A 12,999-nucleotide genomic window follows, 5' to 3' on the forward strand; every position below is an offset into this window, starting at 1 on the left:
CCTCCTCTTCTTCTTCTTCTTCTTCTTCTTTTTCTTCTTCTTCTTCTTCTTCTGTTGTTGTGTGTTAACCAGTGCCCTTTTTATATTTTTCTTTACAGATTGGGTGGAATTCAGTCCCTATGAAATTGGGATGGCTAAATATGGTACCTTTATGACTCCTAATTTGTTCGGCAGCAAATTTTTTATGGGAACGGTAGTGGATAAATATAAAGAAAACCCTTTGCATTTCTTAATGGGTAAGTAATTGAGTGGATATGTGAGCATTGCCAGAAAGTGAACAATACCTAAGCATCTACCAATATCTTAACAACAATAGGCGGGGGGGACAGGTGGTGGTTATTATGATGGCGGCTAACAGATTGGGGTTAAATCCTGACAAGACAGAAGTACTGTTTTGGGGGGACAGGGGGCGGGCAGGTGTGGAGAACTCCCAGGTCCTGAATGGGGCAACTGTGCCCCTGAAGGACCAGGTGTGCAGCCTGGGAGTCATTTTGGACTGACAGCTGTCCATGGAGGTGCAGGTCAATTCTGTGTCCAGGGCAGCTGTCTACCAGCTCCGTCTGGTACACAGGCTGAGACCCTACCTGTCCGTGGACTGTGTCACCAGAGTGGTGCATGCTGTAGTTATCTCCTGCTTGGACTACTACAATGCTCTCTACGTGGGGGTACCTTTGAAGGTGACTCGGAAACTACAACTAATCCAGAATGTGGCAGCTAGACTGGTGACTGGAAGTGGCCTCCAGGACTATATAACACCAGTCCTAAAGGATCTTCACTGGATCCCAGTACATTTCTGAGCACAATTCAAAGTGTTGGTGCTGACCTTTGAAGCCCTAAATGGCCTCGGCCCAGTATACCTGAAGGAGCGTCTCCACCCCCATTGTTCAGCCCAGACACTGAGGTCCAGCACCGAGGGCCTTCTGGTGGTTCCCTCACTGCGAGGTGCCAAGTTGCAGGGACAGCAGAGGGCCCTGTAGAAGGCCCTCTCACCAGGTGTCAAAGAGAGGTATAACTACCAGACTTTTAGAAGACATCTGAAGGCAGCTCTGTTTAGGGAAGCTTTTAAGGATTAATAGATTATTGTATTTTAATATTCTGTTGAAAGCCGCCCAGAGTGGCTGGGGAAACCCAGCCAGATGGCCGGGGTATAAACAAATTATTATTATTATTATTATTATTATTATTATTATTATTATTATTATTATTATTATTATTATATTTCATTTTTTTTCAGGTGTCTGGGGAAGTGCATTTGCTATATTATTCAACAGAGTCCTTGGAGTTTCTAATTCTCAAAATAAAGGGCCTACAATGGAAGAAGAACTAGGTAATGTTACAACAATAAATTTACAAAGACATTAAACAATAGGTCCAGGACAGAACCCTACAGCACCCCATTTGCGTGTTCAGACCCAGAAACCTCCTCCCTAAATAAATTCACACTTGACTCAAATTTTGGTTTTGGTTTTTTGGCAGAATTTAGGCCACAACTTTATTGATTACAGAAAGTGACTGGTTGCATAGGCTTTGGATCGACTAGCTCCCTGCCATGCAGGTAGCGCTGACCCAGGGTTCTAGCATAGGTCAGCCAAGGGTGAACACCTGGATAAGCGGAAAGCCGGGAACGGGCTAACTCTGCCACCCAAATGTCCCCCTGGACTCAGGCATGGGCACAACCCCCTCTTGGGTTGACCAAACCATTGAGTTCCTGGATTCCTTTAACGGACTACCCTTCACCATAGGGATGGCAAGAGTGTTCTCCCATCCCTATCACCTGAGCCAGAGCCTATCCGCAACCTTACAAGTTGTGACGATTTGCTACGTGGCAGGCGAAACCCAAATGGCAGCAGCCAATCAGCCAAGTGGGGGAAATTCCTGCCATGCCCCTGTCCCAATGACAGACGACACACGACGGCATAGCAAGGTCAAGCGCAAAGCCCTAAAAGTAGGGAGAGGTGGGCGGGTGTTCTGAATGCATGCGCCGAAAGAGGAGGCTTTGGGTCACGTGCATGGGCATAAATAGGTCCCTCAAACCGTTTAGACTGCGTCCCATTGGCCAGATTGTACCCAGCTACAAGGGACCTACCAATCGGTTGTTGTGGCTGACCAATCGTACCCACCCACAACACAGGGTGTCGGTTTCCAGGTCTCACCGCAATACATGCCCTCTTTAAGGGAGGATCCGATTTGTCACTTTTTTCCAGGATGACCTGGGACCATTCATAAGCACTCTTTTGGTTTGGTCAATCAACCAGCTACAAATCCACCTCACGTTACCTCATTCAGCCCACATTTTACTAACTTCTCTGCAGTAATATCATGGGGGACTTTGTCAGAAGCCATGCTGAAATCATTATTCACTAAATCCATAACCTTCCCCTGATCTTCCAAGTTTGTAATTCTGTCATCTCCTTTAAATGTCTGTTGCTTTTCTTTAGGTATTAGCTTTTAGAATGTGAAGCTGGGAAGATTACACGAAAATATGTAAATCTGTCATTGATGCTGATCTACACAGATGTAAATTGCATGAGGGCGTGACTCATAAAAGTCATTGTAATCAAATATACTTGTAAGGAACCTATCTGGGCTGTTTTTTGGTGCAGATCTAGTTGAGTTAAACATTCCTTTGTAAGTTAATAGAACCATTTAATATTAAGCCTACCCAGTCTGAGGCTGTTTCACAAGGATCTTTTGAGATAATGTAGGAAGAGTTTCTGAAACAAGCTGAGATTTTTCCAGGATAGTAAAAAGCAATGGTCTGTTTCAGACATTTGTTCTTGGTTTCAGAATGAATGTTTTTGGAGCTGGGAATGAGAGTCAGGGCCACACATGCCTTACTTACTCCCCCCCTCTTTAATTCCTCCAGACTGGTTTGTTTTAAACCACAGTTTCCAGTTGCGTGTCAAGGTCCCCAAGACACCCCCCAATAAAACACAAGTGACACATTATTTTTGTTTAAGGTTTTTGGTATAATTTTGGCCCCAACTTTATTAAATTACAAGCAATGTGAGTGGTTGCTTAGGCATTGGTTGCGACTATCTGACCTTGCACGGGGACAGTCTGACATTCGCACCCCCTGCAAAGTCAGAAAGGGTAAGACACCCGGGGAGAGAGACGGGACTGGGAACCATGCCTCACCTCTCCCCAAATGCTCCCAGGGGCTTGCATGGCCCTAGCCCCTTGCCAGGGGGTTCGGACAAAAGCATGGCGAGCCCCTGAGTTCCTTTAACAGAAAACCCTTACAGCAGCAGCACTTTGGAGGGACAGGCACAGCCAAATCCATACCCCTCCACCAACCAATTCCCAAACCAATGCCTAACCGCAACCTTACAAGTTGTGACGATTTGCTACGCAGTAGGCAAAAACCAAATGGCACCAGCCAATCAGCCAAATGGACAAAATTCCTACCGGGCCCCTGCCCCAAGAGCAGACGACCCCATGACAGGCATAGCAAGGTCAAGCAAACAGCCTAAATTAGGGAGGGCGAGCGGGTGATCCGATGTGTGCAGTGAAAAGAGGAAGCGCAACGCTGCGTGCAGGGCATTTAAAGACTAGGGCTGTCAATCAAAAAATGGCAACATATAATACTCCCTAGCAACAGCCAGCCCTCTGCTAATGGTGGCCAAACTCTTTCCCGCCCAGCAATAGCGGGAGTGCTAGCCCCCACTGCAACACCTGCTCTCCATGAAGGAGAACACGCTTTGTATACAAAACGAGAAACCCTGGCTTAATGTCTTTTAACCTGGCTTAATATCCTAGTTATCAGATGCCAGTACAAATACACTATTTCATCTTTATCAAAGGGGATGCTGCTGTGGGAAAGACCCAAACCAGAGGCAGAGTTTAGGAAGCGCTTCCCTCTGCTGATGCTTTTTGAGCTTGGTCCATTTGTTACCTCAGCAAGGTGGTTGCTTTCCATGGCTGGCTTCTCTGTTACCAAGGTGAGATACAGACATATCTTGTTTCGTGGTCCACATTGTGTAGGTTGCTTCTCCTATCAGCAGCCCCTATGGAAGGGAGGAGGACTGATAGGACGCGGCCTACTCACATGTGAAGATGCTTTTATTTGTTACAGAGGGTAATGTGGGAGCCAGACATGGGGCAGTGGTTTTGTGGCAGGAACCACAACACCAAGGTAATGTAGAAACTCGACCTTGATGTGGTTCTGAGAGGCAGGTTTGAAGAGTTCAGCAATAGGGTGAAGTCAAGAAGAGGCTGAGAGGGGAGTTTTTGCCCACTAGCACTTTTGTAAGAGCTCTTTTTATGGCTCTTAGTATGATATTTTGGCAGCATATGCTTCAGGAAGCGCTTGTCTCCTTGATATTCCAGTTTCCTTGTTGTCAACTATGCAGCCTTTTGAGTAAAGGGGAGGGTAACAAAATGCCCCCCCCCCCCGGGAAGCATGCAAAGCAAGGCAATCCTAAACCACCATGTTGTATTTGTATTAGTTTGGAAAGCCAAAATGTTGTGCATTAGGCTGGCAACTGTTATATAATGCAAGTTAGCGGTGCTTCTCTGCTCAGGCTTAAATTAGTGTTCTTCTCTGCTTGTATGTTTTGAATTTGGCAGTGGGAGAAGAAAAACGGAGGCCTCGTCAGTTGGTCAGAAAACTTCCTTCAAAAGACAGTGCTCTGTATTGTAGTTTTAACCCTAGAGATCTCCAAATGTCCTTTAGCTTGGCGATCTGCTGGTTTTATGGATGTGGAAAATCCTTTTGTCATAAAGTTAGCTTCAGGTCATTTATTGTTTTATTCCAGCGTTACTCTCTCCTTCCAAGAACTTGTGCAGCTGCTTTGATTGCCATTTTACCAACCCAGCCATTTAAGGTACCAAAATCTTCCTTTGTTTATTTCCACAGAAAATATCAGGATGCGGCACCTAGTGAGCAACGATTCAGACAGCGATGATGAGTCACAGGGACCAAAAGGTAAGAAAGGTCACCAGATGTGATACTTCATACAACTATTTTTACTGGCGTGTCCCAATAAAGCAAGACATAATGAAAAGGAGAAAATTGAGGTGGTATTTAGGACCTGAGAAACGAATAGTCAGCTTTTTGATTAACTATTTCCTGGTGCTTCATAAAGTTAGGGAAGGTGGAGGTGGTTGGGTGGTGTCTGTGTGTGTGTTAAGATGAAATGTGAGACCTTTTTTGGTAGCAGAGCAGAACACAGTGGCACCTTGGTTCTCAAACTTAATCCGTTCCGGAAGTCCATTCCAGAACCAAAGCGTTCCAGAATCAAGGTTCGCTTTCCCACAGAAAGTAACGCAAAACGGATTAATCTGTTCCGGACTTGTAAAAACAACCTCTGAAACATCAATTTAACATGAATTTTACTATCTAACGAGACCATTGTTCCGATCCATATAATGAAAGCAATAAACGATGTACTGCAGTCACACAGTCAGTCAATCAGTAGCTGAACTGGGTTCCACACAGTCACAAAAACAAAACAAGAAAGAGCCGCAAAAACGCAAAATAAATAGCAAAAACAGACAGACCCTCAGCGTAACACTCAAAACGGAAGTGTGGGACTCAATCAGAAGCATAACACTCAAAATGGAGCACGTTTGGCTTCCCAAAAAAAGCTCGCAAACTGGAACACTTACCGTATTTTTCGCCCCATAGGGCGCACCACCCCATAGGGCGCACATTGGGGTTTTTTTGGGGGGGGGAATAATGAACACACACACACACACACCCCCGCGAAGCCAGGGAATGCAGGCAGCTCTGTGCAACCCTCGGGAGACCGGCGCGACTTCACACTGGGCTCCCTAGGGTTGCGGAGAGCTGCGCGAAGCCCTGGAATGCAGGCAGCTCTGCGTAACCCTTGGGAGACCAGCGCAACTTCACGCCGGGCTCCCTAGGGTTGCGGAGAGCTGCGCGAAGCCCGGGCGTGCTCTTCAGCGCGCCCCAGGCTTCAGGATGCAGGCAGCTCTGCGCAACCCTTGGGAGACTGGCGCGAAGTCGCGCCGGTCTCCCAAGGGTTGCGCAGAGCTTCCTGAAACCTGGAGAGTGAGACGGGTCGGTGCGCACCGACCCCTCTCGCTCTCCAGGCTTCAGCGAAAGCCTGCATTCGCCCCATAAGACGCACACACATTTTCCCTTCATTTTTGGAGGGGGAAAAGTGCATCCTATAGGGCGAAAAATACAGTACATCCGGGTTTGCAATGTTTCAGTTCCAAGGTGGTTGAGTACCAAGGCGTTTGAGAACCATGGAGCTGTTCTTCTGTGGAAGAGACCTGACCTCTGCCCCATTTCCTGGGGTTTCAGGGTGCAGTAACTATTGACCAGCCAAGGCGCTCCATGTTCCTAAGCCAGTCCATTGCCGTGTGAAGCCTGGAGCTTGTGCAGCCAAAATAGGTCTCTTCACTTTCCGTCTTGCAGGACTTTGGATGCAGCAGTGACTCCAACTAATTTTTGAAATAGTCGTAATAGTCGAAGTCACTTTGTGAATCACATGTTCTTGTTGACGAACCAGGCTGTGGTTCATTAGAAACGTCTGGGGTATTTATGAAACCTGGAATGAGAGTTCTCTTTACGGTCAAAGGAGAGCCCACCCTTCTGAACAATGTTGGGCAGGGACAGTATGACTCTGAGCATGTTATGCCTTCCAGGGGAACATTAAGACTTGCGTGTGCCTCTCTCAATTACATCAGTAACAAAAAAGTTCAGCTGGGCAGATAAGATCTCCCTTTTGGCCAGACAGTTTCCCTTTCTACTTTTCCACATGCAAATCAGTTCCATTTTCTCATATCTACTCTGGTCATGGAAGATTTTTCCTTATGGCATATCAGTAAAGTGAGGAAAATGAGTCTTCCTTCCTTACTTTTTTAAAGATGGAAGCAGATTAGTATGTTCTTTTTTATTTGTTACACAAGAAAATCTTTAATAAAAGCAAGAAGCCCTTTGAGGTTGTTTGTTTTATTGTTTGTTTGCTTTCTTGTTTGTTAAGGTATGTATTTGTATTTTGCCGCACTGAGGGGCTTTTCAGAGTGGCTCACAATAGAAAATAATAAATGATTAATCAAAACATTCGATCAGTACCTTTATGGGCAAATAACATCCAGGAAGGGAAAGGTTTTCATTAGGAAATTGTCACAGCCCCGCTATCATGGCATATGTTCCAAATTGGGACCACACAGCTGCTTTCTTGTCAGAATAAAAGTGGCCAGTTCAAGTAAACGTCTTGCTTATCGCAGCACATCATTTAATGTATAATAAATATCCAAAACCAGAAACACAGTAGCATCAGATTTCAGCCCAAAAATACTTTGCATCCTTAAAAATTATTGTGGGTGTTTTTCAGAAATTACAGCTGGAGTCCTAGGCATACTTACCTGGGAGTAACTTCTTTTTAACTTGATGTGACTTTCTTCTAAGTAAACATATATAGGATTGCGATTAGGGGTCCATAATTTTTGGCGGCCCTTGAGATAGGCCAAAGACTGGTCATACAGAGTCTTCCACTCCCCTTGGAGTCGTTTTTTCTGTTTCAGATTGCCCACTCAGCCTCTTTTAGCTCTCACGATGCCAGATGCATCTCGGCTGCAATTCTGTGGCGGGGAAGGAACACCGGAGAGAGGGGGCACTTTGAGCTGGGAAATGTCCAGAGTTAAAACGGTTCCATGCCTCACCTGCGATTTCTTCGCTTAAAATTGCAGCCTCGTGGCACTTCTTTCTTTAACAAGTGAAAGTCTGCCGAAGCATCGCTTCCTGAGTTTGTGTGTCATGTGCGGAAAGCCCTTCAGGCATCGCCAGAGCCCAAAGGCCTCCCTATTTAACCTTCTGTAGTAGAGGTAGTTTTATTAAGACATTAATTCAAGCATAGTTGTCTTGGCATGTTACATGCAGTGCCTTTTATGGCAGAGAGGCCACAGGGGTACGCATACCCCTAAACTTTTTGTGAATCCTTGTACTTTTGTCCATTTATTGTATTTGTTTTTCCCTATTCGATAGATAGAGATAGATAGATGATAGATAGATAGATAGATGATGATAGATAGATAGATAGATAGATGATAGATAGATAGATAGATAGATGATAGATAGATAGATGATAGATAGATAGATGATAGATAGATAGATAGATGATGATGATGATAGATAGATAGATAGATAGATAGATAGATAGATAGATAGATAGATAGATAGATGATAGATAGATAGATAGATGATAGATAGATAGATGATAGATAGATATAGATAGATGATAGATATAGATAGATGATAGATATAGATAGATGATAGATATAGATAGATGATATATAGATAGATGATAGATAGATAGATAGATAGATAGATAGATAGATAGATAGATAGATAGATAGATAGATGATAGAGATAGACAGACAGATAGACAGATAGATAAACAGTACTTTTTTCTAAAAAATGTTTAGGGGTACTCTCTCAAGAAAATCACCGTTTTATAGACGAAATGTACAAAAATAAAATAAAATTGTCCAGTAGCACCTTCGAGACCAATTAAGTTTGTTCTTGGTATAAGCTTTCGTGTGCATGCACACGTCTTCAGATACACTGAAGATGCACACTTCTTCAGATACACTGTAGATACACTGTGTATCTGAAGACGTGTGCATGCACACGAAAGCTTATACCAAGAACAAACTTAGTTGGCCTCTAAGGTGCTACTGGACAATTTTTTATTTTTTTATATATTTCTACTGCGTCAGACCAATGCTGCTACCTACCTGAATCTAGAACCATTTTATAGAGTACCCCTAAACATTTTTAAAGAAAAAAGCACTCTATCTATCATCTATCTATCTATCTATCTATCATCTATCTATCTATCTATCATCTATCTATCTATCATCTATCTATCTATCTATCATCTATCTATCATCTATCATCTATCTATCATCTATCTATCATCTATCTATCATCTATCTATCTCTCTATCATCTATCTATCCATCTATCTTTCCATGATTCATTTTACATATCTTAAATCCCTGCATATTTTACAGAAACTATACCATTCAGTATTCCGTTATTACATCTATCATAACTTATTTACACTGCTGAATTTATCTTAATGTTGCCAGCGTTTTCAGCTGCACACAGTTATTTCCCATATATTCAATAAACGTTTTCCAATCTTCTCTAAACATTTGTTCTTCTTGTCCTCTTATTTCATTTGTTAACTCTGCAAGCTATGCATATTCTGTCAGCTTAAGTTGCCATTCTTCTTTGGTTGGGACCTCGCTCGTTTTCCATTTTGGGTCTAACAAAACACAGGCTGCAGTAGTCGCATACATAAATAACCTTTTTTGACACCTGGGAATTTCAGTCTGAATTATCCCCAACAGAAAGAACTCTGGGGTTTTTTTGGGGGGGAAGTAGTTTTAAACATTTTTTTCAATTCATTATGAATCATTTCCCAATACCCTTTTACAAGTCCACCGCATGTGAAAGAACGTTCCCTCAACCTCTTTGCATCTCCAGCACTTATCTGATTCAGTCTTATGCTAGCCTACTTGGAGTTAAATACCACCTGTAAATCATTTTCAAGTAGTTCTCCTTCAAAGAATAACATGCTGTGAACTTAATAATAATAATAATAATAATAATAATAATAATAATAATAATATTTCTACCCCGCCCATCTGGCTGGGTTTCCCCAGCCACTCTGGGCGGCTTCCAACAACATATTAAAATACAATAGTATATTAAACATTAAAAGCTTTCCTAAACAGGGCTGCCTTCATATGTCTTCTAAAAGTCTGGTAGTTGTTTTTCTGGTGGAAGGACATTCCACAGGGCGGGTGCCACTACTGAGAAGGCCCTCTGCCTGGTTCCTTGTAACTTGGCTTCTCGCAGTGAGGGAACTGCCAGAAGGCAATCGGCACCTCAGTGTCCGGGCAGAACAATGGGGGTGGAGACGCTCCTTCAGGTATACTGGACCGTTGCCTTCAAATCACTTTTCCAGAGTTTCCCCCATATGCTGAACTTCTTTCTGCTCCTACAGGCTCAGAAAACCCTGATGCTGAGAAAGAACGTGAACAGAGCAACCAGGAGAGCTGGGTTCAGCGGATGTTTATGGCTCTGGTGGGCGACAGCGCCCTTTTCACCACCCGGGAAGGACGCGCAGGGAAAGTACACAACTTCATGCTGGGCCTGAATCTCAATACTTGCTACCCGTATTCTCCTTTGGCCAGCTACGGTGCTCAAGAATCTGTGGACGAGGATGAAATGGATACTGCTGTCGCAGGTAAGTGCATACACTTTCATTTATTCTTCCTCTCTTGTGAAAGCGTCCGAGTATGTGAACGGCAAATGTGAAACCTGGTGTGGGAGACCCATTTTCAGTGGGACTTGCTTCCCAATAGGTAAAGGTAAAGGACCCCTGGACAGTTAAGTCCAGTCAAAGGTGACTATGGGGTTGCAGCACTCATCTCGCTTTCAGGCCAAGGCAGCCAGCGTTTGTCCACAGACAGCTTTCTGGGTCATGTGGCCAGCAGGACTAAACAGCTTCTGGTGCAACGAAACACTGTGACAGAAACCAGAGTGCACGGAAATGCCGTTTACCTTCCCGCCACAGTGGTACCTATTTATCTACTTGCACTGGTGTGCTTTCGAACTGCTAGGTTGGCAGGAGCTGGGACAGAGCAACGGGAGCTCACCCTGTCATGGGGATTCGAACAGCCAACCTTCTGATTGGCAAGCCCAAGAGGCTCAGTGGTTTAGACCACAGCGCCACCTCTGTCCCTGTAAAGGCACTGGAAAGGCCTTCTGCATGGCCGGTAGACAAGCCAATGTGTTTGGTGGTGGAGGAGGAGCATTCTGCTTTGCCATCCTGGCTGGCTGTCTATTCTGTGCTGCATGCCGCGATAGGGAGCCACTTTCACATCTCATACCGTGGATGCAACAAGGTGAATTTCCTCTGTGTGTGTTTGGGTGTGTGTGCAAGAGAGAGATCGGTGTTTTGTCTAGGCCTTGGACCTGCCCATTTTGTGCCGTGTCTCCACTCACCAACAGAATGCAACCCTGAACACTTTTCCTGTGGGAATGCAGCCCTTTGGGTGGGGATATTCCCCACCCTGGTCTAGGGATGTAATTCTCACTTCAGCTGGCTCAACTCCCAAGCAACCCCCTAAAATTGGAGAAAGAGTGCCTGACTTTTCTATCAATAGCTATTATCCATTGTAAATACATGGAGCCAGTGTGGTGTAGGGATTAAGAGCAGTAGACTTGTAATCTGGTGAACCAAGTTTGCTTCCCCGCTCCTCCACATGCAGCTGCTGGGTGACCTTGGGCCAGTCACACTTCTCTGAAGTCTCTCAGCCCCACTCACCTCCCAGAGTGTTTGTTGTGGGGGAGGAAGGGGAAGGAGAATGTCAGCCGCTTTGAGACTCTTTAGGGTAGTGACAAAGCGGGATATCAGATCCAAACTCCTCTTCTTCTTCACAGGGAATATGCCTAATTGAGACATGAGAGAGTGGCCACTGCTTCTGGGCTCCGCAGATACATGTGGCTGGTCCCTGTTGGCAATAATGCATTATTTTTTTACCAAATAGTAAAAAAATATTTCTCTCTTTTAAATGGTTAGGAGTCCATTTTCAGTGAATGTACGAACTGCCCCAAGGTCACTGGAAATAGAACTAGACATTCTGTGGCACAGTGTTTACCAGTTTTCACCGCCAAGACTTACCACATTAAGATAATTGAAGTCTGAATGGGGAACTAAGCCATTTAGGTGCATAACTTAGGAAGTTTGTAGTCACGGATCTCCATATTACATCATTCATGCTTAGAGCCACCTCACTGCAGAGGATCTCAAAATAACAACAATTACGCCTTGTTTTAAAAGTCATTAGGTAAGATGGAATTTCCCTCCATCGTGCAATTGTGCTCAGATTTTGCAATAGTGCAACCTTTTGTATCTCTGTTCAGTGGGACATTCGCCCAAGTGAGCCTAAACATTCAAATAACTCAGGAACATGCAGAAAAGCACATGCTTCTCTTAAGTGGCTGTCTCATCATTTCCATCTGTGCTCTGCTAAATATTTTTTTAAACTTATTACAGATGTTTATAACTATCTAATCCTAATATTTGAAGAAAGAGTAAAAGTGGACATCCATCTTAAACAGTAGAATGCGGAAAAACAGTAGGGAAAATAGATTGGATGGCAGCTTTGGGCTTTGAGTAGATCTTTACACAATTTTCTAACTACACACATGAGGTCAGTATGTGCTTTTGGGTGGCCTGTTGACTGTGGCCTGGTTCAGAATATCTTTCAAGGCTGTATAAACCTACTAGAAATGAAAACGTGATGGTCTGTTTCAGACAATTACCCAAAGCTTCATAAACCATATTTGGTTGAATAACCCCTCATAGAGGGTTTTGCAATATTTGCTTAGCATTAGAAAATAGCTCATACCATGCATTTAATATAGTTAAATTATTTTAAATTAGCATTTCAAATATTTTGAGATGTGAGATATAGATATAGATGAGAATTCTGTTTTGAATTGTGTTTGTCAACAAATGGCATCATTTGTCTCATTCTGCCCAGATCCTGATGAGTTTGACAGGATAATGGAGCCATTGGACGTAAAGAGCAAAAAGATTCACATTGTGGATAGCGGGCTTACATTTAATCTGCCATACCCAATTATCTTAAGACCACAACGAGGAGTTGACCTTATCATCTCATTTGATTTTTCGGCACGTCCCAGTGATTCTAGCCCTCCTTTCAAGGTGAGAAATCCAGGATATTGCAATTCATGCAGAGGAAGTGCTAAATAAGATTTTTTCCCCCTCACACAAATGATGATAGGTTGTTTTACATGAAGTCCTTGTGCAAATGGAACAACAACTGCTCACCCAATGGAATTTTCTCTCCCTCTACTCCCCCTCCCGCCTTGCACCCCTCACCAACTGCACACATCCAAATATGCTCTACAGCATGGGTAGGCAAACTAAGGCCCGGGGGCTGGATCCGGCCCAATCGCCTTCTAAATCCTGCCCATGGA

General features: G+C 44.0%; 1 protein-coding gene across 3 annotated transcripts in view; it reads left to right on the top strand.

Moving 5' to 3' along the window:
* Window positions 1-12,999, top strand: part of PLA2G4A (phospholipase A2 group IVA) — a 91,426-nt gene that overhangs the window by 71,169 nt on the left and 7,258 nt on the right. For all 3 annotated transcript variants that reach the window (XM_028732514.2, XM_077928335.1, XM_077928334.1), the window contains 5 exons: window positions 99-236; window positions 1,235-1,327; window positions 4,859-4,927; window positions 9,992-10,234; window positions 12,540-12,724. In XM_028732514.2, coding sequence (XP_028588347.2) covers window positions 99-236; window positions 1,235-1,327; window positions 4,859-4,927; window positions 9,992-10,234; window positions 12,540-12,724 — 728 coding nt within the window. The remainder of the gene's footprint in view (window positions 1-98; window positions 237-1,234; window positions 1,328-4,858; window positions 4,928-9,991; window positions 10,235-12,539; window positions 12,725-12,999) is intronic.

Source organism: Podarcis muralis, chromosome 5 (assembly GCF_964188315.1).
Source record: "Podarcis muralis chromosome 5, rPodMur119.hap1.1, whole genome shotgun sequence".
Classification (NCBI taxonomy): Eukaryota; Metazoa; Chordata; class Lepidosauria; order Squamata; family Lacertidae; genus Podarcis; species Podarcis muralis.